Genomic DNA, 27,827 nt, shown 5'->3' on the forward strand with positions numbered 1-27,827 from the left:
TCTGAGTCCTGTACTCAGTCTCTCTCTACCACAGCTGAACACGTGTAGCACAGTTTTGTGATGACAATCCATGCACTCTTCCTACCTCCTTCCAAAAATTGAGGCACTTTACTGATGAATAGTGGGCTTGGATTACTGTGATTTCTTTCCTCTGGTCTAGTGTAGAACAGGGGCTCAGCTTGCACTGTAGGTTGAATTGGGATTTTACAGCTGAAATCATTGTAAGGCATCTAAAATGAACTCTGAGTTTGCCTACATAATTTTGTTTTATGAGATGAAAATACTTTATAATAGTAAATATTGATATATAAATAAAATAGCCATAACAAGTAATAATTATTAAAAGCTTATTTCTTGCCTTTCACGATAATTCCTGCTGTGCATTTGCTCTGCAGTGTGTTTTGTTTAAGGGGAGGACTAGTAGTATTCCAGAGAGGTCCATGCTGTCATTTCATGGAGCACTTTTAATATTCTTTTTTGATTTTAACACTTGCCACGTATAAATCCTTCCACCTTTTTAGCTTTTGTGTCAGCAAGCTTGCTTGGCACTGAGCAGAGCATTTCACTGAGCTGTATGTATATAAATATATAATGCTCAGATTCCCTTTCTGAGAGCATATTATCACTTTGGAATCATAAAACAGTAGTTTACATGCTTTTCATCAGCATCCATTGATTTGCATTTGCCTACACTGCATGTCGCTTGCCATCAAGTTGTGAATTTGATCTAGTTGGTGTGGGTCACTGGAATTCCCTGCACTTCTCTTTTGTTTCTGCAGTAACTTTGGTGTCCTGAGGCGTTTGTCTCACTGCTTGTTCTTTTCAGTGTCATTAATGACAGATTTTCATATGAAAACCTTATTCTTAAACTTCTGCAGCATTGAAGGTCAGCTGTTTCATCCGGTTCTTGCTTTCTAGGCTAATAGTTTTTCATCCAAAATAGTATTTAGTTTTATATCTTGTGAGTTGTGTAGTTTCTTCAGTAGCCTGGCTTTGGAACATCTAAATAAAGCATGCAACTGTTTTCTGTACTCACTGCTCAAATGGTATGTTCAAAGCATTCCAGGAGATTAGGACTATCCAGTTCCAGTATCTATTAGTAGTGTCTAATTCCAGATTAGTAGTATCTAATTCCAGGAGATTAATAACAGCTGGAGAAGCCATGCCAGTTTCAAGCTTAAAGAAAAACTGTACTTAGTGTTTTTTAACCAGTCTTCCCTGTAGAGAAATTACAAGTCTGAAAATACGTACATCACATCTACAGCTTTTAAAATATAGAAAGGCACTATTCACTGCTCAGCTGGTTCAGAAGCAAGCACAAAATCATGGAATAGCTTGGGTTGGAACAGACCTTAGATTGTCTAGTCTACCCCCTGCTAAAGGCAGGGCTGCCCCCCACCAGATTAGGCTGCTTGCAGCCCCATTCAACCTGTCCTCAAATTCCTGCAGGGATGAGGCACCCACAGCTTCTTTGGCAGCCTCTGCCAGTGCCTCACTGCCCTCTGAGGCAAAATGTTCTCCCTAACATCTAAATCTCCCCTCTTTTAGCTTGAAGCTATTCCCCCTTGTCCTATCACTATCAGATTGTGTAAAAAGTCAGTATCCCTTCTGTTTATGAGCTTCCTTTTAAGTACTAGAAGGTCACAGTAAGATCTTCGCAGAGCTTTCTCCTCTCCAGGCTGAACAAACCCACCTGCCTGAGCCTTTCTTAATACCAGCCCTCTGATCGTACTCGTGGCCTCCTCCTTCTCCAACAGCTCTGCAATTCTTCTTGTGCCAGGAGTGCCAGGCCTGGACACAGTACTCCAGACAGGGCGTCATGAGGCTAGAGCAGAGGAGAACAATCCCCTCCCTCTCTCTGCTGGCCACCCACCCCTCTGTTGATGCAGCCCAGGATATTGCTGGCCTTCTGTGCTGCAAGTGCGTGCTGCTGGCTCTTGTCCCTCTTCTTGTCCACCAGGAACCCCAAATCCTTCTCCACAGGGCTGCTCTTAATGACTTCTCCCAGTCTGTACTCGTAACTGGGATTGCCCTGACCCAAGTGCAGCACTGTGTACTTTGGCCTTACTGACTCTCGTTTGGTTCTTGTGGGCCCTCTTCTCAAGTGTATCTAGGTTCCTTTGGATGGCATCCTTTCCTTCTGTCATATTAACTGCAACATTCATCTTGGTGTTGTCTGCAAACTTGCTGAGGATGCACTCAATCCCATTGTTTTTATCATTAGTAAAGATATGGAAGAGCACTGTTCCCAAAACAGGATCCTGGGGAAAGACACTAATTGTTATTGGCCTCCACCTTGGATGTAGAGCCATTAACCATAACCCTCTGGCTGTGGCCGTCCAACCAATTCTTTATCCACTGAATATTCCACCCTTCAAATCTGTATTTCTCCAGTTTAGAGATAAGGACGTGGTGTAGGAGCATGTCAAAGGTGCTGCACAAATCCAGCTATATGACATCAGTCGCCCTTCCTTCATCCACTGATGACTCCATTGTAGAAGGCCGTGAGGTTGGTCAGGCACGATCTGCACTTTGTGAAGCCATGCTGACTTCCAGTGAAGACTGAGGCAAATAACTCGTTGAGTATGTTGAGTGACGTCTGTTGTAGTGAGTTCTCCCTTCTCATTTACCAGATGGAGGTATACTCTCTTTGGCCTGTCTCTTCCAACTAATGTACCTGTACAATCCCTTCTTGTTACATTTCACATCCCTTGCTAGGTTCTGTTTCACGTGTGCCTTAGGGCTTTCCTGATCTCATTTCTGCATTATTCCTCAGTCTCAAATCCCTGCTTTTGCTTCCTGTACATGCCCCCTTTTTCCCCCTCAGTTTAACCAACAGGTCCTTGCCTAGTCATGCCAGTTTCCTGCCTCTTCTGCTTGTTTTCCTCTAGTGGGAGACAGAGAGCTCTTGTGTTCTCAGAAAGGTGTACTTGAAGAGCTGCCAGCTCTGCTCTCTTGTCTGTAAGGACAGCTTCCCAGGGAATCCTGTCCAGCGATTTCTTAAACAGCTGGAATTTTGCTCTCCTGAAGTTCAGGTTCCTGACTTCGCTTTTTGCTAGGCCTGTATTCCTTGAGATCACAAACTCAGCCAGGCCATGATCTCTGCTTCCAATATTAACCTTTTTTATGGTCTCCTCTGTGTTGGTCAGCACCAGGTCCATTAATGCTTCATCTCTGGTTGATTTATCTACTACCTGGACCTGGAGGTTATCCTCAGTGCGCTCCTGGAGTCTCCTGAATTTCCTGCAGCATGCCATGCTGCTTTCCCGGTGTTTCTTTTTAGTGAGATGCTGCATGTTGACAGCAAACAAGCTACATCATGCCTACACCTCTAGTTTTTTATTATCTCATACTTCTGTTGTCTGTGCAGTTATTCATTTTATTGGAGACTCTAAGCCAGGTGATCCTGGTTTAAGAACTGCTGTAGATAGACGTGAATTAGCGAATCATTGGAGCTAGTGGCAAGGTTTTTGTTACATTAGGTGGGAGGTACTGGTAAAGGTTGGGTTGCATGGGGCCCTGGGCAACTGCTCTAGTACTTAGTCTAGTGACTGGCAACCCTGCCTGTGGCAGAGGGGTTGGAACTTGATGATCCTAGAGGTCCCTTCCAACCCAAGCCATTCTACGATGCTATGATCTTAACTTGGCATTAACTTGGTTTTGGAAGTCTACCCTTAAAAAAAGCTTGTGCTCTGTCACTTATGAATCATTCTGATTTTCTCATTATCAAGCTTTTAAAGCTTTGAAGTAGAATAACATGCAAGTCCAATGGTGGATGCGTTATGGTGTTGATTGGAATAGGGGGGAATAATTTCTCTCTCAAAATTCTATTTTGATTTAAATGACAACAACAAACAATTGGCTGAGTTTTGAAGGAATCATAGAATCATAGAATGGCCTGGGTTGAAGAGGATCATAATGTTTACTTTCTAGTTTCAACCCCCCTGCTATGTGCAGGGTCACCAACCACCAGACCAGGCTGCCCAGAGCCACATCCAGCCTGGCCTTGAATGCCTCCAGGGATGGGGCATCCACAGCCTCCTTGGGCAACCTGTTCCAGTGCATCACCATCCTCTGTGAAAAACTTCCTCTTAATGTTTAACCTAAACCTCCCCTGTCTCATTTTAAAACCATTCCCCCTTGTCCTATCACTCTCCACCCTTGTAAACAGCCATTCCCCCTCCTGTTTATATGCTACCTTCAAGTATCGGAAGGCCACAATGAGGTCTCCCCAGAGCCTTCTCTTCTGCAAGCTAAAAAGTCCCAGTTCCCTCAACCTTTCCTCACAGGAGAGGTGCTCCAGCCCTCTGATCATTTAGTGACCATCCTCTGGACCCGCTCCAAGAGCTCCACATCCTTCTTTTGCTGGGGGCCCCAGGCCTGGATGCAGTACTCCTGATGGGGCCTCACAGGAGCTGAGCAGAGGGGGACAATCACGTCCCTCTCCCTGCTGGCCATTCTTATTCCTAAATTATCTTGCATTGGACTTCCAGTGTATAGCTGAAAACAGCAGAAATGCAATAGGTAGCAAGAGTAACTATTCATAGAAAGAAGCAGTTTGCTCTTGTGCCTTACTTTCTGTATGAGCACAACAATTTGCCAGCAAGGGGCATGCTGCTCTGCTTTTAAGTGAAGCAGTTGTGACAACCTGGCTACTGTGTTAGAGCCTCCAGGTATAACTTCAAGCCTTGGAACCTGGGAAGTGAGAACATAAATTGGAGGCCGCCATCAGTAGTAACAAAAGAACAAAGACATTTTATTTTTATCTTGAATTATCTTCAAATTAATATATGAGAAATGGGAGTTACTGCTGTAGCAAAATAAATCTACTCATCACCAAGTCACTATTGCGTGTAATCTATCTAATTCTGCTGTACAAAGCCTGTTGTAACTCACAAATAGTTAACGATAATTTTTCTCAGAGATAAGAGAAATTGGTATCATATCTACTTTGGAACCTGCTCATTCAGCTAGTTAATTTATTAAAATGTTTGTCCATCCAAGGCTGAATTGGTTGAAAAGAAATGGTATTCCTTGATATTTATAATGGATATACCTTAACAGAATTGTAGAAATAATATGTAAATGTTCTTTGAACATAACAAATTGATTCATCTTGTGAAAATGATTCAGTTAACATTTTTGTATGCAGTTTTCAGTATAAATCATCCATGTCTTAGGAATCAGTTCTTCTCAGTGAACGTTCAGATCTAAGAGTGGGTTGAAAATCCTCTGTTTATATTGGTGTGTTGTAGAAATGCTGATTTTCTCCCCAGAAAAGCTGAAGTTACCTGGTATGTGCAGGGCTGGGTTTAAGATCAGACACAGTTATGTATCAGTTGACCTGTGTTGAGGTAAGATTAGAAATAAGAAACACTAACCAGATTTTCAGGTGTTAAATAAGATATCCAGGGGCTATTTCCAGGCCAATTTTATTATTTCTGGATGCAAAATTTAAGTTAGTCTGTTTTGCGTTTTGAAATATATTAAATTCCTTTAAAAGTTATATGCCATTTCCTTTAGGTCTCTGGGATTTGGATGGAGGGTAAGTCAAGCGTCTGTCTTTTAAGAAGCTGAGTGCATAACATGGACCTGTTAGTGGGCAATGAGTTTTACTTCAGGAGCGATGCAGGGGAGAGTTTTTGCGTCTGTATTTTGTTTGCCGCTAGTTGCGTGCTGTATGGTCTTAAGACCATACAGGGTGAGAAAAGGACATTAGATGATCTGAAGCAGTGGCCAGATCCCAGGAGAAATTGCTTCTAGAGATGTCTCGGATAGAAAAGGTCCCTGACCAGGGCTTCAATAATTAAAAAAAATTCAAAATTCAGAACTTTCAGTGAAGTCTTTCAGACTGCCGTTTTTAAAGCACTTGTGTTGACTTTTAAAAGCTGTTTTACTTACGTTGGTAAGGCACTGAGGGGCACATCTGGAAAGGAATTAAGTTGAATAACTTTCCTAAATCTTACAGGTGTTGGATGGTTAGATATCTCAACAGACTTTGTCTTGAAGCGCTGCCATAAGAATGATAGATGAGAAGGCAACAGAAGAAATGTTTAGCACATTGTTTAGATAATGTATGATTAATGGATGCTGTGTATTAAGCTGAAGGACACATTTGGTTAATGATCTGTTTGCTTCCTATGCAATTTCAGAATAAGAGACTTCATCATAAAACAGAAACAGGTTAGCACAAGAGGACTGACTTGAAGTGGAATAGGTTGTCCCAGCACGTAACCGCTTTGCTTTCTAGCTGTAGTCTTTGAATGAAATTTTGAATGCAGTTTCTCTGTGGATAATATGTCTGACACTGTGGATATTCAGAAACCCCAGAGACAAAATATGTCGTGTCACGTAAACCTTTTTGTTGGTCCTGATGGATTTTCTTCGTTACAGCGCTTTTTCATTGTTACGCTTTCATGAGCACTTCTTCTGTCTGGTAGAAGTAAATCTGGGAACGGCTCTCATACTATGTGTATAAATATTGCTGTCCATGAAAATGGTTAAATTAGCTTTTTACTGCCCTCTTGTAGTCAGTCACTGTTTCTAAGAACTGTTACATTGCTTTTGGTGCCTTCATTAAATGCATTTTTTTCCCTGTGTTTCAGCTATCAATTAGATGTTGATATGTAAAGCAAAATGGCAAAAATCAACACCCAGCACTCTTACCCTGGCATGCATGGACTGTCTGTCAGAACTACTGATGAAGATATTGAAAGGATTGAAAATGGCTTTATCAGGTAATGCGTTTGTTTCATCGCAATCAGCCACAGAATTTGGGGCAGTTCTCTGTATCTGTATTTTGGAAGTGATCACATCTCCGTTGACCCTTTGTATTTAAATGACCTAGTGGTGTATTTCCAAAGTACAGAACAGACAGCAATGGGAAGGTTATCATGGTTTGCAGTTTTGTATCCAGGACCTATATCACCTGAGGAATAAAACACATTTTCCCATTGATGGGAATTACACCATCTCTATAAGGATAAGCATCTTTCTTGAATCAGCTTGCAAGAACCTGCACTTGGAGTGTGTATGGGACGAGCAGAAAAAAGGCTCTTGCCAGTATTATGCAGTGAAAAGCCTTAGGAAAGTTTTTAAAAGCAACTTCTTCAAACTGTTTAGCTCCATTGTTAGGAAACATGTGTAGCATATAAAGCATAACAACGTTTTTTTTACTGGCTTTTCAGAGCTTCACACTGTACAGTTGAGCTGTACTTGTTTCCTTACACTCACTTTTCTCTGTTTCAGGGTTTTTTTTTAAGTGGCTGCATAAAATATGCCTGTGTGCTGTACACTTGTATTTTATGCAGTCCCAGTCATTTCTCTGGTCTGGGTAAATGCTACTGCAAGAAATTGTCTGATGATACACAGCACTTATGCAGGCTGGAAAACGTTGCCTGCTTTTGGCTTCTTGTGGTCAACTGCCTCAGCTGTGGGGGCTTTGTCAGACTGACTCTTGTTGACCAAATATTTAAAAGCCTGTTAGAACTGCTTGTATTGTGATAATTTTGGATCATGTGCCCCTAGCGCGTAGTGTGGATGTGATCCTTGTCCTCTTCACGTTATTTATTTTTTTTCCATTTCTGCTTTGCTTATGTGATACCTTCTGGTATGTAGGTGTACTCACACTAGTGAAAATGGAACTGCTTTTATTCTCTGCAGTATGGCTTGCTTGATTTAGTTGATACTGCTTCATGTTGTTCTTCGAGAGATTGGAAGCATCAAGTCTCTTTGTCTTCATTTACAACTGTACCTCAGAAGCAGGGAAAACACACATTGCATTGAGCCTTCATTTTATGCCCCTTTTTTTTGTAGAAAATATCAGTGATTGGCAGCTTAGAACTTACTAGTGGAAGTGAGAAGCGTAGTTACAAAGGTTTGAATGTAGAATTAAGTGGCTGCAGTCAATGAGGCAATGACTTAAACATAAAGGGGAGAAAGTATGAATTACACTTTATGATGATAAGAGTCTTGATGGACCATTTATTTAAAATGAAGTTCATTGTGGTCAGCATTGATTATGGGATTTCATAGATGAGTAAAAAACGATTACAGGGTCGCTCTATAAAAGAGATCTCACTTTTAAGGTTTTTCTATTGCTGAAGTGATTGCCAAAAAATGGTTATATAATACTTTTGTAATACAGCTAAAAAAATGGTATGTATATGGGCAAAACTCAATATGCTTGTGTTCATTAGGACACAAATGCATTTTAGACCACTCAATCTATGAGAGTATGATTGTTATTTAACAGAAGACAATTTTAAATTTTCTTTTATAAGACAGAAACCTTCCATTCTGTTTCTTTTGGCAGAAGTTAATCCTTTTTTCCACGAAAAGACAATGGGAATTATGGCGAGGGGAGCTAATAAAACGTATTTCATGCATTATCTGTCACGAACATCGCAGATTGTTTCTCCTTCCCGTTCTGAACTTAAAACCTCAATCACTGTCAGCAGAAACTGCCACTTTCAGATCTTCGCATTGAAGACACTTGTGGGGCATTGGTCTTCATGCAAGACTTCATGCAACTTCATGCAAGAAGAAATTCTGATACACATTTTTGAAATTCAGATTAGCAAAAATTAAAATTGTAAACACAGGGGAAAGCAAACAAACAAACAATCAATCCAGCCAACCATAGGTTTTCTAGACTAGTGACACTGCTCCTTATTTTCATTTAAGTCCTGCTGGCTCTCGTTCAAGAAAACAATTAAGCACATTACTTAGTTCCCATTACAGTCGGTGGGTGTTAATTTTATGCTTAATGCTAAGATGTGCTTAAGTGCTTTCCTGTAGTGGAATGTGGTATTATCAAAGAAAAGCACTCACTGGAGCAATTAACAGAAAGCTGGTGGTGGTCTTCAAATTGTAATTTGCTCATCTGGCAGATGAAGTAGCTAAGCTACTATCCATCGTATTTGAGAAGCTGTGGCAGTCTGATGAAATTATCACTGACTGGAAAAGGGGAAACATAACCCCCATTTTTAAACAAGGAGAAAAAGGAAGATCCAGGGAACTACAGGCCAGTCTTGCCTCTGCCCAACAAGATAATGGAGCTGATCCTTATAGAAACTGTGCTAAGGAACATGGAAGACAAAGAGGTGATTGGTGGCAGTATGGCTCCACTAAGGGCAAATTCTGCCTGCCAAATGTAGTGGCTTTCTGTGATAGGGTTACAGCATTGGTGGGTAAGGGAAGAGCAACTGACACATCAGCACTCCTGCCCACCCTGGTGTCATCTGCTAATGTACTCAATGTGCACTCAATCCCTTCATCAAACTTGTTGATAAATATTTTAAACAAAACTAGCCCCAGTACTGAGCCCTGGAGCACACCATTTGTAGATTTAACTCATTCATAATGACCTTTGGGGCCTGACTATCCAGCCAGTTTTTACTCCAGTGAACCATACATCTCTCCAAGCTAGGAGCAGCCAGTTTTCCTAGGAGAAAGGTGTGGGAAACAATATCCCATGAGGATCATCCAACTCCTGGCTCCCCACAGCACCACCCCAAATTCAAGCCCTCAGAGTGGTGTCCAAATGCTTCTTGAACTTCAGTAGGTTCAGTGCCTTGACCCCAAGAGAGCCTGTTCCAAGGCCTGACCACACTTTGGTGAAGAACCCCCAAATCCCTTTCTGCAGGTCTGCTATACAAGCCTCTCATCCCCCAGTCTGAATTTATATCCAGGGTTTCAACTTAAGCTGAGGAGGCACAGTTATCTATTGTTCCTACTTTGTAACCTGCTCTCTATTTCTTAATGTTGTGTAGTCTCTTCTCGTGGTGGTTTCAAACTATGTAACATAATGGGACAATAATGGCAGTCCTTTCTGTTCTGCTGCAGTTACCAGCCAAACTCATAGAGTCCGGGATAGGAGTGAGTTTGTGTTCATAAAAATAAAGTCAGAATTAGGCCACATGCACTGAAGGTGTTACTTCAGAAGCCCAGTCTGTAACCTTCCTCTGCATTGATAGAAAGTCAGTTTACAAATGAGTTCTCTTGTGTTGTGTGAACGTGGTTGAGAAAAATCAGAAATGAGCCTGTGAGTTTTATAAGGAGTTACAATAGTGGAAGAAAGAGAGCATTTTAGATTTACTTTTCAGTTTGCTTGTGTGAATTAAAGTGGAACGTGTTCATAATTGCGGTGTAATGTTGGACAGATGCTTCCACAGCAGTTTCCTGGTAGCGTCCTGTGAGTATTACTGTAAAGGTGAAATGCCAGTCCTTTAGTGCTGTTTCTGCAAACTTCTTTTGATATTCTTGAGTTGTCTGTACATGCTGCAACTTTTTTTGTGAAGTAAACCTGAATTTACTAAAAGCAGTTAAGCTGCTGCAGCTTAAATACTCCTCTTTTTTTCTTCAAACCTGTGTTCTGTTAATTAAAATAATTTTCTAAGAATTCTTTCTGCCTCCTTTGAAAATGTCTTTTCAGGACTCAAAAATGATGGTGATTAGTAAGTAAGAACAATAGCAACATTAGAATCCATGCTGTTTAAGAACAAGCAAAATATATATTTTCCTGTAAGGAGGAATACAAGGTAGTAAAAACAGGCATAGCACTGCAGTCTAAAGGATGCTGTCAACCTTTCCCCAGCAGGAGTGCAGATGCTTCAGGAAAAGAAACGGAGTGGGGATAAAGGAACAAACTGCAAGTATCTATGCTTGCCTTAGTCCTAGCATCCAGCTCAGCAGAATTCCTAAGCTGGGTGTAGGCCCTGTGTATCCAGTAGCCTATAATGGGTGTGTGTCCCATGAGTTTGCTCGTTGTCCCCTAGGAGCTGGGTTGACCTTGGCAACCCCAACAGTCACAGCACCCACAACGTAAACTGAAGAGGAAAGAAAACAGTTAAGAAATTGTGAATCCCAGGAGTCACTATCTTTTGTAGTGTGGAGATGCAATGAAGTTTTAATTCTTTGTCTGCCAGCTTCCCTGCTGTGAGTACAGACAAAACTAAGCTGCTAATTATCCTGTTGCTGGCACTCAAAATGCTGCTGCCAGTTCTTATGAAGTTAGTGTAAGTATCATCATATTCAGTGCTTTCGTGGCAGTGCGGATTAACAGAGTCATGTGAGAGATTGTTTGCACTACGAAGGGAGAAAAACGTGATCCTTGATGAAACGTGGTCATGGCATCTTGTGAAGGAAAACACAGAGAAAGCCTCAGGAGTCATAAAAAAATCCACAGTGAGCTTTGATAAAGTCCTGGTTCCATTGAAGTCAGTTCCAAAACTCCATTACAGAAAGATAAAGCCAAAGCTTCATCTATTATTTTTCAGTGCTAATTATTTCTGTGCTAGTAAGCAGTCTTACAAGAACTCACGTGAGCTGGCAGACACTGCATGTGACTTGACAGTGTAATCACTATCTGCAGTTGCATGCAGCTGAGATTCTGCATTGTTTCCTGTGTCTCATCACCACCAGAGTAGCTCTGAACATCTATAAGCCTGTTTTACCATGCAGTAGGCTGATTTTCACTTATGGAGCGAGTAAGAACAGTAGTGGTGCTACTCAGTGTTATCTACTGTAGAATCAGTGTTTTTCCATTTCAGTCTAGACAAGGAGCAAAAGGAAAAAGAGGTGTTTGCTTTGAGTCATAAAATGGAACCACATTGGTGGAAATATCAGACTGTTAAACCCAAACAAGGTCTAGGAGATCAATACTGAAAAAAACAGTGGGCAGTCACTTTGAAGCCCCCTGGAGGCATGGAACTTTCCTCCCTGCTGAAGGAAAGCTGCTGATGCAGTGCAGGAGGAGTGCTAGGAGACTAGCAGATATGCCCAAGGAGACTGTGGATGCCCCATCCCTGGAGGCATTTGAGGCCAGGCTGGATGTGGCTCTGGGCAGCCTGGTCTGGTGGTTGGTGATCCTGCACAGAGCAGGGGGGTTGAAACCTGATGATCATTGTGGTCCTTTTCAACCCAGGCCACTCTGTGATTCTATGATTCTATGAAGTGTTCTTCTCTTAACTGTGTATCACCAGAGTGGTAATCGACATGTAAGAAATCAGCTTCTGACCTTGCGGGGACAGATGGCAGAGCCTCGTCTGCCTCATTCATGTTGGATGGCTCCAGAAAAGTGGGAATATGGGTTTCACTGTACATTTATCAAATGCATGTCTTATTAGTAGAAAGAGGATAATTTGCAATATTGTTTTCTGGTGCAGTGGTGTTAATAATTGGATGGGGGGAAAATCTGCTGGAGGCTGAATATAATTTAAAAACCATTTCCTTTTGCAGAACCCATTCACTGTGTGAGGATACATCTTCAGAACTGCAGAGAGTCATTTCTATGGAGGGAAGACATCTATCTGGATCACAAGCGAGCCCTTTCACAGGCAGGGGAGCAATGGCAAGGTAACATGCTAATTAACACCATTTTCAGTATTAGCATATTTGAAAGAGACAGATCACTATTTATTTCAAGGTAAAGTAAGAAGAGCCATCACTTTCCAAAGAAGATGGATGGAGTGCAGCTAAAGATCATGTATAGAACGTGACTGAGGCTTCTTTAGACATCGATTCTGAACTCATTGCTTTCTTGTTTGTAATAAAAGCCTTGGGATCCTGGAGGTGCTGGATGAGCTCACACAAATTAGTCTTGTTAAAGAAAAAGATATTTTTTTTACAAGATCTGATTTGAAAATTATTGAATGCTGAGCAAATGCAAGAAGTGACAGCAGGAATGACTCAAGACTGTAGAGTAAATGGAAAAGTGGTTCTGGCTGGTAGCTGATGCCATGTTATTTTCCTATCAGGTATGGGCTCACGATTGTTGCCTTGTTGACAGGTATCTCTGGCAAAGGAGGAGATGGGGTGTTTGTGTTGTGAATGCAGGAATTTCTGTTTCTAGAATCCACTTTTGTTTGTAATGAAATGGGAGCCTGAGACAACGAATTTCAAGTCAACCATTTGCTCAAGTCATTTACTTTACATGGACTTAAAACACAAACCTGAAACAGAGCTTCAAAAACTTTTTGTGTTGACTTTAAAGATTTCCAACTGAGACTGCAGAGCACTCTCTCTCCTGATGCCATGATGGTACATGCTACAGAGCATACTGAGTTTAAGCATAGTGTATTTTGAAGAAAAATATTGCTATAAAAGTAGAGTCATTTAAAGAGTTTGCATTTCAAGGTTTTGGGTGGTAGAGAACAAACTTGTGTTGCCTTATTTGGTTGTCAGGTGATGACACCACTGCGTGTACATTACAAAGTCTGCAAGAAGTTGGTTTTAGGTGGAAAACGTTTTTTGGTGTATGTTGGAAGCACCTACATGTGTAAATCAATACTGAAAGCTTCTTAATGTTAGTTTATATTATTCTATACCCTTTTCCAGAATACTTTGAGTTACATGCATGTATAACTTCAATTTCTGACTCTCTGAATCTGCAAGGAAACCTTTGATACAAACACGAATGCTCAGCAGTTTAAATAAAGTATAGTAGTATAACATGCCTCTCAAATGCAGATTCTCAAAGACCTAAGATAACAGCCTCTGCTGGACTTCACTGAGAGTATCTTAGGACAAAAAAGGTGAGAATAAAACAGTATGGCAGAAATAAGAAAAGGCTTTCTTTCTTCAAATAGAGAAGTTCTCAATCTTATTTTGTGGAATCTGTTTGGCTTCTTAACTAACAGTTCTCAAAATGCCTTGTTTTCTAATATAAGTAAGAGCATCCATGTCACTGGTTTTTTCACACCACTTCTTACGTGAAAGCTGAGTTCTGCTCAGATAAAGAGGAAAAAAATCACAATTTAATTTTATGCAATGCTTTCTAAATGAGTTAGGAATCTATTAATTCATCTCAGACTTTGATGTGGAGCTTTGTTTTAATTTTGCATTCCTGGTAGATTTTGAATTCTCTTAGTTGTTGGACATTGGTGATGATTTATATGATGCTTTGTTGGTACAGGAATAAAGAGCTAAAAATGTCTTTCTCAAATTTCTGACATGTGGTATTGTTCCTGCTTTATTTGTCCTTTTATTTCAAGGTAAGAAATCCTGGGCAAGATCTATGAGATGGTATAGTTAGGCCCTGGAGAAGTGCAGTAAGACAAGTGTACTTCATCATAAGATTGTAATATTATCCAACATGAAGGGAATGTGAAGAGCTTTCCTTGAGTAGCCCAGAGCTCCTGTAAGAAGTTACAGGTTGTTGAGGATTTCATTATGGCATTTTCATGGACAAGGTTGGGAAACCTGAAGTAACACTACTTCTGTCCAAATTGGTCTGCTAATGAGAAAGAATAAAGAATATTGTTTGGGGAGTCAATAAAATCTTATCTATATATTTCAGTGTCTGTTGTTTTCAGTTTTTCAGAAGCACGTTTTTGTTTGAACTTTGGTAACATTACAAGAATTTGTGATGTTTCAGTCAATTAGTGGGAGCATAAAATGAGTCGTAACAATGCAGGGATAAATTAGTTTCAAATTACATGATGTTCTGCTTATCCAATTTCTGTGCTCTGCTTGAAATTTAGGATGAGGAAATAGTGCTGTCTATGCAGTAGGCAGGTTTATGTGCAGTGTGCAGTTAATATATCTGCAGACAGACTCTTTACAACCTAAGGGAAAGTGACTGAAATTTTACCATTCCTTCTTGCAAAGTCCATCCTTCTTCACCAACTATTCAGCATTTTTTTCTACTGTGTGTACCCTGAGAATACGTTCTTGTGAGTATTTTATGTCTCCTGATCTGTCAGTCCAAGGTTCCTCATTATCACATAAGGTCAGAAGTTTTTTGTCTCCATTGTGACCACTTGGCAAATCCATCTTTAATCGGAGTTTTTCTATCACCTCTGCAGTGTTGGTACAGTGATGATGTGTGAGATGCTTTCCTGATCAATTACAGAAGATGATGTATGAAATTGTGGAAAGTGTCTTAAGTTCACACTGTTAATCTATCAGGCCTCATTTCAGTGGCAGGTGCAGAAGTGGAGAAAAATCCCCCTGAACTGATACTGTGGGGAAAACTTAATCCATCTGATGTCCTTGTGTGGTTCAGTCAGTGTTGTGTGTCTGTTCTGCACAGGCTGTCACGATTTGTTGTATCTCTGAGGTCGTGGGCCACAAGACATCTACACCATGAAGACCAAAGGCCTGATTCTTTCCTAGAGCGTATCCGAGGGCCAGAGCTTGTAGAGGTGTCCAGCAGGCAAAGTAACATCCGCTCCTTCCTGGGCATCCGTGAACAGCCTGGGGGAGTAAACAGGTAAGCAGATGTACTTAGATTTCAGGGGAAGACTGAATATGTAAATTACTGTTCTAAATGTAACTCCAGCCAAGAGAGGAAAATGAAGTTGAAAGACAAAAGTTTGCCTTCTGCTTGGCATTATGCTGTGGAACACAGAATCCCATGGCTTTTTACTTAGTTAAAGATTGGAATGTAAGCAATTAATCACTTCATTTGTTTCAAGAGTCCAGCTAATAAGTTAAATTAAAGCAGAAACCTCGAAGGGCTCTGCATGGTAGTATAGGTGACATTGATTTGTTGTCAGTGATGAACACAGCCTCATCATCTTCATTTGATCTGCTCCATAGAAATTCAACTTAAAAGCACATTTTGTTGAATTAGCCAGACTGCTGTCTGTTAATTGCTCAAATGAGCAGACAGTTTTTTTTCAGATGCCTCTATCAGTAACAGTTGCAGGTTCCAAATCATTAGGGAGAACGCTGATCTTGGGCCAACAAGCCTCTATAAAAGGAAGTATCCATTCTTGCCTTCTCCTGCTTACGCTGTGGCTGTATTACATTAACTCTCAGTTCTACTGTGAAAACTTAATGTTGCAGCACTGGTAGGTATGCTTGTCACAGAAACCTTGGCGCTGCATTTGTGAAGAAGACTTGGAAGGACTGGAGAATGTTCAAAATAGCAACCGAATGCTTACAGAGCTAAAAATAGTGAGTTGCATGTTACCATGCACTAATACGCCTGAGAACAAGCTTCAGCCATCAGGTGTGGTCACAAACGTGTATGCCCAGCACGTGATAAAGAGAAACTGGTGCCTTGAAATAGTTATGCAAAGGGGCTTAGCGCCGCAGTCAAAGTTGACCTTCCTAATCTTATCAGTGTATATCAGTGAGAGGCCAGTAAGTCAGGCTGTCATGTTGGTAAACACGTGTATGAAATGCCAAAAACCTTTACGCATGTACCTTTACGACATGTTTTATTTCAATTGCTGCAGTCCGTGGCCCTTGGCCAGGTTTAATGTCAACTTTAGCAACAACACCAATGAAGAGTAAGTACTGATAACTTCCATATGCCCTTCTGCTACTAGCTCCTTTTTTTTTCCCTTTCCAGCCTCGTAACATTTGTAGTATGAACTCCTTATCTCTTCTTAAGCCCTTTCTAAGGCTTTAAGCCTTTCTAAGGTTTTAATTATAAAGAAAGATCTAGTTTTCTCAGTATTAGAAGCATCCTTCGTGATCCCTTTTGTCTGGTTACCCTTACTTTCCAAGGAACGAATCGGATTAATTAAGCATTTGGTCCTTACCTCCTTTTATTCAACTGGCTGATTTCACTGCATTACCAATTGCTCTATTAATGCTTCAATTTTAAAATGAGATTAAGATATTCATTTTCTGATGGTCCTTTTCCTCTTCTAACATACTCAATCTCCTTCTGGAAATCTTAAGTGCCCCCAAAATTTCAAAGTTGTCACATGAGATGTGGATATGGAGCAGGGTACCAATAAACCCTTTCTGTAGGCATTCAAAATGAACACTAACCTTCTTTCTAAAATGTGTGTTTTAACTCAGCCTGATATGGTTGCTGTAGATGTAGAGTGTGAGATAGGCAACATAATAAGGCTTCCATTGCAACAGAAGTTTTGACAGAAGCTGCTCTATTTAATTTATTTGACAAGGATATTTTACAGTTTCAGACCAAAGAGAAATCTCTTGAAAAGGTGAAGAACTCCTGTAATTTAAAATCACTCAACATTAATGCTCGTTGCATGTATTAAACCACAGCTATTTGAAGACAAACCTCCTCTGTAGCATCTAGCAGTAGATTTTTATGTCATGGACTAGCAGGAAATTTCGTTTAGAAGTGATGCTGTGAAAGTTTTGTGCACATATCTCAACAGATCTTCCTGCTCCTGAAGCAGTGTTTTGGTTTGGCTCGCATAAATTTTGTTAAAGCTGAAATGGAAGTGCAGCAAACAGTGACAGAAATGTGCAGCATTTTATTTAGACTGGGAATATTAAAGGTGCTGGAAGTCTGGAGCGCGGCACACTCGCCAGGGCACAGAGGACTGATTGGAATAGAAATGCTGCTTAGCCTGTTTCTGACAGTGACTCATGGACCTCAGGCACAACATACATCCTTCAGGTGTTGCATTATTGCTGACTGAAGACAACACCTGTCTGTCTACCTGCCTGACCATCTGAAAATTACTTGATTTGCAAAGTAGTCGACAGCTGAGAAGTGCAAATATTCAGCTCATTCACAGACTGTGGCAGGGTTTCTTTGGAGATAATGAAGGCATTTTCTGAGGCTGAAGGCGCTCCTTGTAATGTGCTGGAGACACTGAATAGATGCCACTGTATTGCTGTCAGTGGTGACGGGCACAAACAGCTGTTAACTGGATTAGTTTACTGAGTTGTACTAACAAGGGAAAAAAGATGCAGGTCTTTCTGAAGTTGTGTTTTCTCCCATGTGCGGAAGACCTGTGAGTTCCTGCTGTTGGGGAACTGTAGGTAGTGCTTTCAAGACTTCGATTATGGCCAACCTTTTCTTCCAAGTGACCTCAACTGCCAGACTACAGGTAGCTGGGATTACAATGTTAGGAGATCCCTCGAGAGATGAACAGCAGCCGCAGAAATGGAAGAGCCTCACTTCCACTTTTTCACTGACTCTGTATCTCAGCCTGCTTTTCCTTGGCTAACAGCCACAAGTATACTGTCACACTGCCCTTTGGAAATGTATTACTTTGTATCCATCTCTTCCATTCCAGTAAGAATGCCAGACTCGTGAAGTTTTCCCCAGCAGTGTGATAACGCTAACAGCAGCAACTGTGCATTGGCTTTTCAGACACCAAGCATAGCAGTGCACAGAGAAATCCTGACATGTTTTCTACATAGGAAGGTGTTTTCAGGACAGATTTAAAAGAAATGCAGTAGAAGTCCAAGGGGCCAATGGCAGAGAAATAAACCATTTGAGTAGCAGTTCCTGCTGCTGTGTAGAAGTCAGCCTTGATGAATGAAAAACTGTTTCTTTGGGAAGCTTGTATGAATAATTTTCCAATTGTGCCCCTTGTAGTGTATAATTTTAAATGTTTCAGTGGTGTTGATTAATTTGATAGGTACTTTTCTAACTTTTTTTTTTTTTTTTTTTTTTTTTAAGCAAAATTAGTCTGAGAGTTTCCAAATTGTATTGTGATACTGTGTCTCTATGGAAATGTCCAAGGGTAAGAATTAGAGCATGTACACATTGCTGATAGGTAGAAGTTGTTCACTGACCTATTGTATTGGTAAGTGCTAACTTCTTCCAGTCACAAGTCATCTTGTCCTGTTACAGAGATCTAAAATAGCTCATATTAATTGTGTTGACAATAAAACATTTACAAAATAACTTCCTTGTATGTGGATGTCAGAGATTAAGTGAAATGAGACGCACCTTGTTTCTCTATATTTGCTGCTTTTGTTCAAACATTGACAGGGATTCTTCTCCAAGGCAGTTGCTGAAAGCAGAGGTAATCAATGAATCACAGCTATGTTGGTTTTAAACAACTGTGAGAAGAGGTTCAGCCTCATTTCATGTAATCACCAATAAAGCTTCAGATGGTCAATGTGAGGTTCTGTATATGTCATGAATATTGACGGTTTGTTAAGCCATTTTGTGGTCTGTTCTCATTAAATAGATTTCTTTTTAAGTGCTCAAATTCTAAAGATGGAACAAACTGGAAGCATTTAATTAAAAACAGCCTGGTACACTGCTGTATGAAAAGGCCAAGAAAACATGGGTGACTAATGCACAAAATCAGCCAATTAGTTGTATAATGTAGTGGTGTTGGTTTGAGAAGCCTGAGAACCATTTATCCCAGTTGGATAAATGGTATCATTGAGAAATCCTGTCCTACCCCATCCAGAATCCAGGTCATTAGTTCCCTGTACCTCACTATTCACCCTCTCCCCTAGCTATTAGAGAATTGATAATATTTCTAAGACTTCGATATGTTGCACAGCAAAAAGGAAGAAAAGAAAGAGGTTAAAGAGGAAAAGAAAGAGGAAAAGAAGGAGGAAAAGAAGGAGGAAAAGAAAGAGGAAAAGAAAGATGATAAAAAAGATGACAAAAAAAAAGAAGAGTAAGTATAACGAATGTACTTGTAACACCTCTCCTGCACTCCAAAGCATGGTATGGTATTGAACTAGAAAACTCCTACTACCACTATTGATCTGTAGGCTGCAGAATGTTATACCATAAACCTTCTATTTGTTTTTGCTTTTGAAGAGGTGCAACTGCTCAACAGACTTGTTGTGTCTTTAATATTGTTGTTTAGATCTTCATGAGCAGCTCCCCAGGCCTTAAAAGGGAGTTTGTCTACCTCTGGGCATTTGGTTTTCGTGTTCAAGGTCACTTTATTCCTACTGGGGCGTTTTAGGATAGCAGCACTCTTTGCAAATCTGAACTGGATTTTCATGGTTCCAGAACATCTGTAATGATTTAGAGCTCACACCAAAAATGTAGTTTGGATGAAGAACAAAAATTTTACATGTAGAGAACTGCAGATTTGCTTAATAAGTTTAGTTATTATAATTACACTCACCAGCACAACTGATTACTTAAAACTTGGCGTAGTTCTTTACTACTGATTACTGAAGTTTTCTCTTGCTGACCAGGAAGAGCTGCTGTATTTCTGCAACAAAATGAGACCATTGGCATGCTTTTGATATAAATAGTTCCTTATTTTGTTCCCCAAAGGCTGACCTAAACTCAGTATGATTTATATATATTTAAGTGTGAACTGTGTCAGTATAGAGATGTGTAGGTAGGAACAGCTTCCAACTGGAGTCTACTTGATCTAGGTATCTCAAGTTTCTTAACCAAAGCTTTGATTTGAAAGCCTGTGTTCAAATCTGTGTTCTTCAGCATCAGTTACTATGCAAAGACAACCTGAGTTTTACAGTACTGGAAAGTAGCTTCAAAGAAAATAAATGTTTCAAGAGTCAAAGAGGTAATGTTCTCTATTGTATGAAGACCATATTTCTTGGTTACCAGTTTTGTGATAATGACCAGTTTTTTGAGAAGAAATGGCTCAGGTGCTGCTGTGAAGATGGCAAAGGAAATACTCATTAGATTAAAGCTTTCTTTTTTTAACGTGTAGGTAGATTTTTACTTTGACGTTTTTAGATGTATTTTAGATACTTAGATACTTTTTAGATGTTCTGCTTTGTCTTTAGTGGGGGTCATATGCAGAAAAGGTGTTATTTTCAGCCTCAGCAATTTGAATAGCTCTGTTTTTCTTTCCAATCCCACTTACTTTTTCCAAAGCTGTGCCAACCAGGAATGGAGCATCTCAAATAGGATGAAGGTGGTATCTCATCAGGGGTCATGGCTTAGGTACTTTCTCAAGCAGATGTGAGTTAACCATGAGACAAGCGGCCTCCAAAGGAGGGGAATACCAGTAGGCTACTGTGAAATTTCCACTACAAATGTACATGTTTTGCTTTCCAGGCAGAAGAAAGAGGTCTTTGTGATTGATCCTTCAAGCAATATGTATTACAACTGGCTGACCATCATTGCAGCACCTGTGTTCTATAACTGGTGTATGCTTATATGCAGGTATGGATTTAAGTTAATAACAATTTTGGTATTCAAATTTATTGTATCTGTGTTTTCTGCATAAATCATCCTCTGATCTCCCCGTAGTTTTTTATGAATTGCTTACCTAGAAGATTTACATATGTTTGTAAGTTCCTCTGGGAAAAGCTGCCCAATGCTTCTCCTTTATCTGCCTCAAAAACCCGACTGTAAGGTGCAAGGAGCATCCCCGTGCTGGCTGGCTGTGGCCTTGGTGTGCCACCTACTGGCTGGATGCAGAGATGTGCCTTGGCCACTGCAGGCTCGGCAACTTTGTAATCGCAGAATCACGGAGTCGTGGGGGTTGGAAGGGACTTGTGGAGATCATCTAGTTCAACCCCTATAAGAGCAAGTTCCCTACAGCAGGTTGCACAGGAAAGCATCCTGGCGGGTTTTGAAAATCACCAGAGAAGGAGTCTCTACAACCTCTCTGGACAGCCCTTTCCAGTGCTCTGTCACCCTCACAGTAAAAGTTTTCCTCATGTTCATATTTCTGTGTTCCATTTTGTGCCTCTTGCCCCTTGTTCTGTTGCTGGAAGCCACCAAAAAGATCCTGGCTCCATCAATTTACCCTCGCCCATTAGAAATTTATAAGCACTGATAAGATCCCACCTCAGCCTTTCCTTCTCCAGGCTGAACAGCCCCATGTCTCAGCCTTTCCTCACAAAGGAGATGCTCCAGACCTCTCATCTTCTTTGCATCCCTCTGCTGGACTCTGTCTAGAAATTCTCTGTTTTTCTTGAGTTGAGGAGCCCAGAATGGGAAACAGTGCTCCAGATGTGGCCTCACCAGGGAAAAGGAGCAGGGAAGGATCACCTCCCCTGACCTGCTAGCCACGCTCTTTTCAGTGCACCCCAGGATGCACCCCAGGTCTACTTAGCCACAAGGGGGCAAACAGCTGGCTCATCACCAGCCTGCTGCCCACCAGGACCCCCAGGTTCTTCTGTGCAGAGCTCCTTTCCAGCAGGTCAACCCCTAACCTGTACTGATGCATGCAGTTTTTCCTTCCTGGATGCAGGGCTCTGCACTTGACTTTGTTGAACCTCATCAGGTTCCTCTCCTCCCATCTCCAGCCTATCCAGGTCCTGTTGAATGGCAGCACAGCCTTCAAGTGTGTCAGCCAATCCTCCCAGCTTTGTATATCAGTAAATCCTCCAATTGAGAACAGTGGGGAAGGCTGCAGGCAATGAGGGGTCATCTTAAATTAATGCGAGGCATTTATGGATGCTTGAAGGACGGGAAAATGTTACTCAAGTGTTTGCTTTCCTGTTTGGGATGTGGGAAACAACTTCAGTCAAATTAACGGAGTGCTGTGGAAAGGGTTCACCTTGTGCCAAATGGCGGGGAGAGATGCAGATGGTTGGCCTCCCAGAAGCAAATATTTCAGTTGAGAATCACCTTCATGGTGATGTGTATGGGTATGAGATGAGCATTCCTGGGGATCTTTCATGTGAAATCTGAGGCACATTTAAATGTAGGGGCACTTGCATGCCCCTATCTGCGCGTTCACATTTGTGAATTCTGCCAGATCCTAGTGTCTGTTTAGGCAAAGCTTCAGTTTGCAGATGTCTAGGCATGGAGATGTGCTGCCCTTCATTTCATTGCCAGTCCACACTAGCACACTGTGGTTATATAGTTGGTCTAATGTTCTTTATTTCTATCTTTGTTTCTTTAGAGCCTGCTTTGATGAGCTACAAGTTGACCATATCAAATTATGGCTGTTCCTGGACTATTGCTCTGATATCATCTATGTTTTCGACATGTTTGTCAGATTCAGGACAGGTGAGTTTTCTGGTGATTTTACAAAGTTTTCTGATACAACGTGGACATCAAAGCAAGAAACAGATCTGCCAGGGTAGTGCCCTGTCTCAAGCAGCAGTGGAGGCTTTGGGAAAATGCAGTGTTGTGGCTTAAGGCTAGACTTACAAACACCTGCACTTCACTTGGCTCATCTTCAGCTTCCTCATCTTGTTTCTGTAGTCTAGGCAGGCTGAGAAGATTTCATAATGAAGTGTGCCAACAGATACTGATTCTAGCCTTAAAGAAATCATCTGTTTTAAACTAAACAAGTTCATAATATAGGCTTACAGTGGTCCATACCACTAAATTGCTAGAGTAGTCCTTGATGCACTTTGACCTATTCCAGCTAGCACTCTTTCAAGCAGCATCATGGCACAGCTAGGGGACAGCAGAGGCTGGGAGTTGTTGCTGGTATTATTTTTGGAGGGGGCTGGGAGAATTTGTGAGCATGAATAGAAGCTGTCACTGTAGCTGGTCTCCAGGCCAGAAAATGTTTCCTGGCTTGCACTGTTTACTGGTACATCTACCGCCCAAAGCATCACTTGAAAAGGTTCAAAAGTGCACTGATCATTACAAAAATGAGAGTTCTTTTAAAATCTTTGAATTTTACATTTCTTTCTTTCTTTCTTTCTTTCTTTCTTAATCATGCTGACAGCTTGACACCAGTTATGGCTTGTGACAAGTTGTAAACATTATTACAAGACAGCTAAAAATGCTGTCAGTTTGAGAAGCACACAACTCACAGCAGCAAGCTGAATTCTAAAATCTAGCAGGTACCTTGTTCAGCAGAGATGTAAGTCTGTCACACTGAAGCCTAACCCTCAAGACTGCCATTTTTGGGACAATTTTGTATAGGCTATGTTCTGCTAAAAAGCCAACTCTGCCCTCTAAGTTCCTCTTTTGCAGTTGTATCTGTCACTGTGATGGGAATGAACTGAGCAGAAACTGTGCAGTACAAGTTATAAGCTTTCCACAGCCTGCCCTGGTGATGGCTGTCGGAGCAGATTTGTTCTGCAGGCCTGAGTTGGACCACAGAAATACCTCAGAGATCTGCTGAGAGCTTTGGTGCAGCGTATGATGCAACTTCAGGCACTCACATGGGGGAGTTGGTTCTTTTAGGTGCTGAGATCTTTGACAACTCACTTTGCAACCCCTCCTGGCTCCACATGTGTCTGCTGTCTTCTCCTGTACCTGCAAGGTGCAGGAAGCCACTGGGGAAGAGCGTGACTCCGTGCTGCGTCAGGGTAGGAACTGACTTCACACTGGGATCTGAGCAGCCCCACAGCTACTGTGATCTGTGGCAGCTTCTCTGTGGTGTGCTGCAGCTTCATTGCATTTCTCCTACTTGATGACTGCAGTGAGGCAGAAAGGCGTCACCTCTCACTGATCATCATTGGTTCACACCATGGTTGGATGCTTTCAGGAGGTTTTTCTGTAGAATGCAGTTATATGAAGGGACAAAACAGAGCTGAGGAGCTGTTACCTACCTTCAGAAGGGATGTGTTTGCAGAGCTATTTTTAATAACGATGAGTCAGAAATCCAGTTGCCTGGCCAGCTTTTCTGTCTAGGTATATAGCACTGCTAATAAGGACATATTTGAGCAGCTCTTTTAGCAGTTTCCTGTGAGGTGACACATCCGTGGCACAACAACTGATTCTTTTTGTACTCACCATCAGTTTACAACTACCTATGGACTGATACACGCATACATGAGGCAGATGTGCAGGTATGCAGACATTCCAGAAATGCAGCAGTGCTGCACAGGGCAGAACGAAGTGCAGCTGGGTCTCCTGCAGCAGATGCTTCTCTGAGACAGTTGCTGTTGCAAGATTGCTAAACGAGGAGGAAAATGTGATAAGCTCTGATAAACAGGAAATCTCTCTGTGCACTTTTCCTCCTGCCTGCCCTAGCGGGCAGACACTTGGATGCAAGTGTTTTGCAGTGTGTAGGCTGCTCCCTGTGCAATGTGTTTAATGCTGTGAGCTTTCAGAGGTAAGATCCAGTCCTGCAGCTGTGCTGCTCATGCAGTGTTCCTTTGAGCACTCTTCCGCAGGTATAGTTTAAGGTCTTACTGCAGTTTGCATCTTCCCATAGCTCTTAAAATCTAATGCTTTTCAGAGTCTTTGGAATGAAGAAATACTAATGTATAAGGTTCGGCTTTCAGGCAGCTCTCTCACTGGAACACACAAAAGGAAGAGCAAAGCATTTGCTGCACCATGGAAAGTGAAGTCAGCTGTTACACTGGTGCAAGAGAAAAGGCATGGCTCCAGGGAAAATGGTTGTCATGGCCTTGGGGGTATCCAAAAAACTCTTCTACAAAACTCTCTGGCAATCCATTACACCTACTAAGCATTTATTTAAAAATATTCCACTTTGATTTTATGCACGATTGCTAAGCACATGCTTAACTTCAGTTCTGAGTCATGCCAATGATTCATGAAATACGAGGCAGACCAACCTCCCTGTTCTTTTTGCAGAGATACCTAAAAGGCAAAGGTACAGCTGTCCCAGAGTGGGGCAGAAAACTGCAGGGAGCGCTGTGCTGATAATGCAGTCATTGCTCTCATTCGTGCCCAACCTGGTAGTTTCATGCTTTTGTTGCCCTCTTTTTTGGTTTGAATCAAAAATAAAACTAGGTTTTGTTGCTTAAATACATTTGCTGTATTATATATTTTGTACGTGGCCCGTGACAATTCCTGTTTGCTCAGTGTGTCCAGGTGAGCCAAAAGGTTGGACACCCATACACTACATTGCTATTTACTGAACTGAAATATTTAAATGTAGAATAAAGCATGATGTCACAGCGTGTTCCTGGCTGTATGCTTAACAGCACAAGCTTTCATGTTCTCAGGTGTCTGAAACATAAGTCATTCCGTACCGCTGGTGGTAATTCTGAACATCTCTTTCTATTCTTTAAAGGCTTCCTTGAGCAGGGCTTGCTGGTAAAGGACGAAAAGAAGTTACGAGATAATTATACCCAAACTGTGCAGTTCAAGCTGGACGTGCTGTCTCTTCTGCCAACAGACCTGGCGTATCTGAAGCTGGGTTTGAACTACCCTGAGCTGCGATTTAACCGCTTGCTGAGGATTGCTCGCCTGTTTGAATTTTTTGACCGCACAGAAACCAGGACAAATTATCCAAACATGTTTCGTATTGGAAATCTTGTCTTGTACATTCTCATCATCATCCACTGGAACGCGTGTATATACTTTGCAATTTCAAAGGTAATTGGCTTCGGAACCGACACTTGGGTCTACCCCAATGTATCCATCCCGGAGTATGGGCGCCTGTCGAGAAAGTACATTTACAGCCTGTACTGGTCAACGCTGACGCTGACAACCATTGGGGAAACTCCTCCGCCTGTGAAGGACGAGGAGTATCTCTTTGTGGTCATTGACTTCCTGGTGGGAGTCTTGATCTTCGCTACCATCGTCGGTAACGTGGGCTCCATGATTTCCAACATGAATGCCTCCAGGGCGGAGTTCCAGGCCAAAGTCGATTCCATCAAGCAGTACATGCATTTCCGAAAAGTAACGAAGGATTTGGAAGCCAGGGTTATTAAGTGGTTTGATTACCTCTGGACCAATAAGAAAACAGTGGATGAAAAGGAAGTTCTCAAAAATCTGCCCGACAAGCTGAAAGCTGAAATTGCCATCAATGTCCACTTGGACACACTGAAGAAAGTGCGTATATTCCAGGATTGTGAAGCTGGACTGCTCATCGAGCTGGTGCTGAAACTGAAACCTACTGTCTTCAGTCCTGGGGACTACATATGCAAGAAGGGAGATATTGGGAGGGAAATGTACATTATAAAGGAGGGAAAGTTGGCAGTGGTGGCAGATGATGGTATAACCCAATTTGTAGTCCTGAGCGATGGCAGCTACTTTGGTGAAATCAGCATCCTCAACATCAAAGGCAGCAAATCAGGCAACAGGAGGACAGCCAACATAAGGAGTATCGGTTATTCGGATTTGTTCTGCTTGTCTAAAGATGATTTAATGGAAGCCCTCACAGAATACCCAGAAGCCAAAAAGGCTCTGGAAGAGAAGGGCCGACAAATTCTGATGAAAGACAATTTAATAGATGAGGAAGCAGCAAAAGCAGGAGCTGACCCAAAAGACTTGGAAGAAAAAATAGACAGGCTTGAAACAGCCCTGGATACACTGCAGACGAGGTTTGCGAGGCTCTTGGCGGAGTACAGCTCTTCTCAACAAAAAGTTAAGCAGAGACTTGCCAGAGTAGAAACCAGAGTGAGAAAATACGGTAGTGGCACCTTATCCATTGGAGAAGAAGAGCCTGAAAAACCCGAGGAGCAGAAAAAGGACTGATAAGAGTATTTATATTTCATTACTTAATGGAGAAGGTTGGAATGTGTGAAAGCCATAAATGTATGTAAATACGTGTGTGCATACATAGCCATGATTATTTTTATATGGACTTGAGAATGGTTTTTAGCATTTTTAACTGAAGCAGAATTTTCTTGTAAATAGGATAATGTCACCTTCTTCGTAGGGGAGATTTGGTCCATCATTTGGGTACATTTTTGTACTGGGAGTGGATTTCTTCTAAGTTATGCTCAGACCATCCGGTGCATGTATGGCATGTGTAGGTCTTGACACACCGTCTCTTCACACACACGTTGTGTTAAGAAGGCGTTATACTTAAAGTAGAGGGATTATTATGATTCTTTTTTTTTAAGGCTTTGAAAGTATTTATAGAGTACATCTACCTTCCTAGACTATTAAATGCATGGATACACATCCTGGCTTCTCAGAATCCTTCCTCTTTCACAGTGAAGCAGTCTGCACAAGCTGTAGGACTACGGCTAAGAAGGCGCTTGGCCTACACAGTGTAGATCTATGTACAACAACCCCCACTTGAGAGGGAATCCCCAAAAGCTCACCGATGGAAGATGTCTGTATAACAATAAAGCTTTAGAAAATCTGGGAAGAGCAAAGAGTGTCTTGCAGCTCCTGGACACTTGGTTTGCTCAGTGCTGGAGGGACACTGCTAGGAAATTACGCTGCCCAGAGAGGTGGTGGATGCCCTGAACCTGGAGGGAGACACGGTCAGGCTGGATGGAGCTCTGAGCAACCTGATGTAGCTGTAGGTGTCCCTGTTCATTGCAGGGGAGTTGGACTAGGTGGTCTTTAAGGATTCCTTTTAACTCTGTAAGCTGCTAGGACTGCAGGAAAGGATGTCCCTTTCTGCCTGCCAGCT

The 27,827-nt window shown here is 41.6% G+C and overlaps 1 protein-coding gene across 2 annotated transcripts; it reads left to right on the forward strand.

Moving 5' to 3' along the window:
- Positions 1-6,636: 6,636 nt before the first annotated feature.
- Positions 6,637-26,935, forward strand: CNGA3 (cyclic nucleotide gated channel subunit alpha 3; the record flags this gene model as incomplete). Of its 2 annotated transcripts, XM_079549785.1 has the most annotated exons (8): positions 6,637-6,737; positions 12,241-12,357; positions 15,035-15,214; positions 16,188-16,241; positions 19,191-19,310; positions 20,681-20,788; positions 22,482-22,588; positions 25,527-26,935. In XM_079549785.1, the coding sequence occupies 8 exons, from the start codon at positions 6,637-6,639 to the stop codon at positions 26,933-26,935; spliced, it is 2,196 nt and encodes a 731-aa protein (XP_079405911.1). The 2 variants fall into 2 exon arrangements, with proteins under 2 accessions (XP_079405911.1, XP_079405912.1); XM_079549786.1 differs by lacking the exons at positions 16,188-16,241; positions 19,191-19,310.
- Positions 26,936-27,827: the final 892 nt, after the last annotated feature.

Source organism: Tetrao urogallus (genome assembly GCF_951394365.1).
Source record: "Tetrao urogallus genome assembly, chromosome: 1".
Classification (NCBI taxonomy): Eukaryota; Metazoa; Chordata; class Aves; order Galliformes; family Phasianidae; genus Tetrao; species Tetrao urogallus.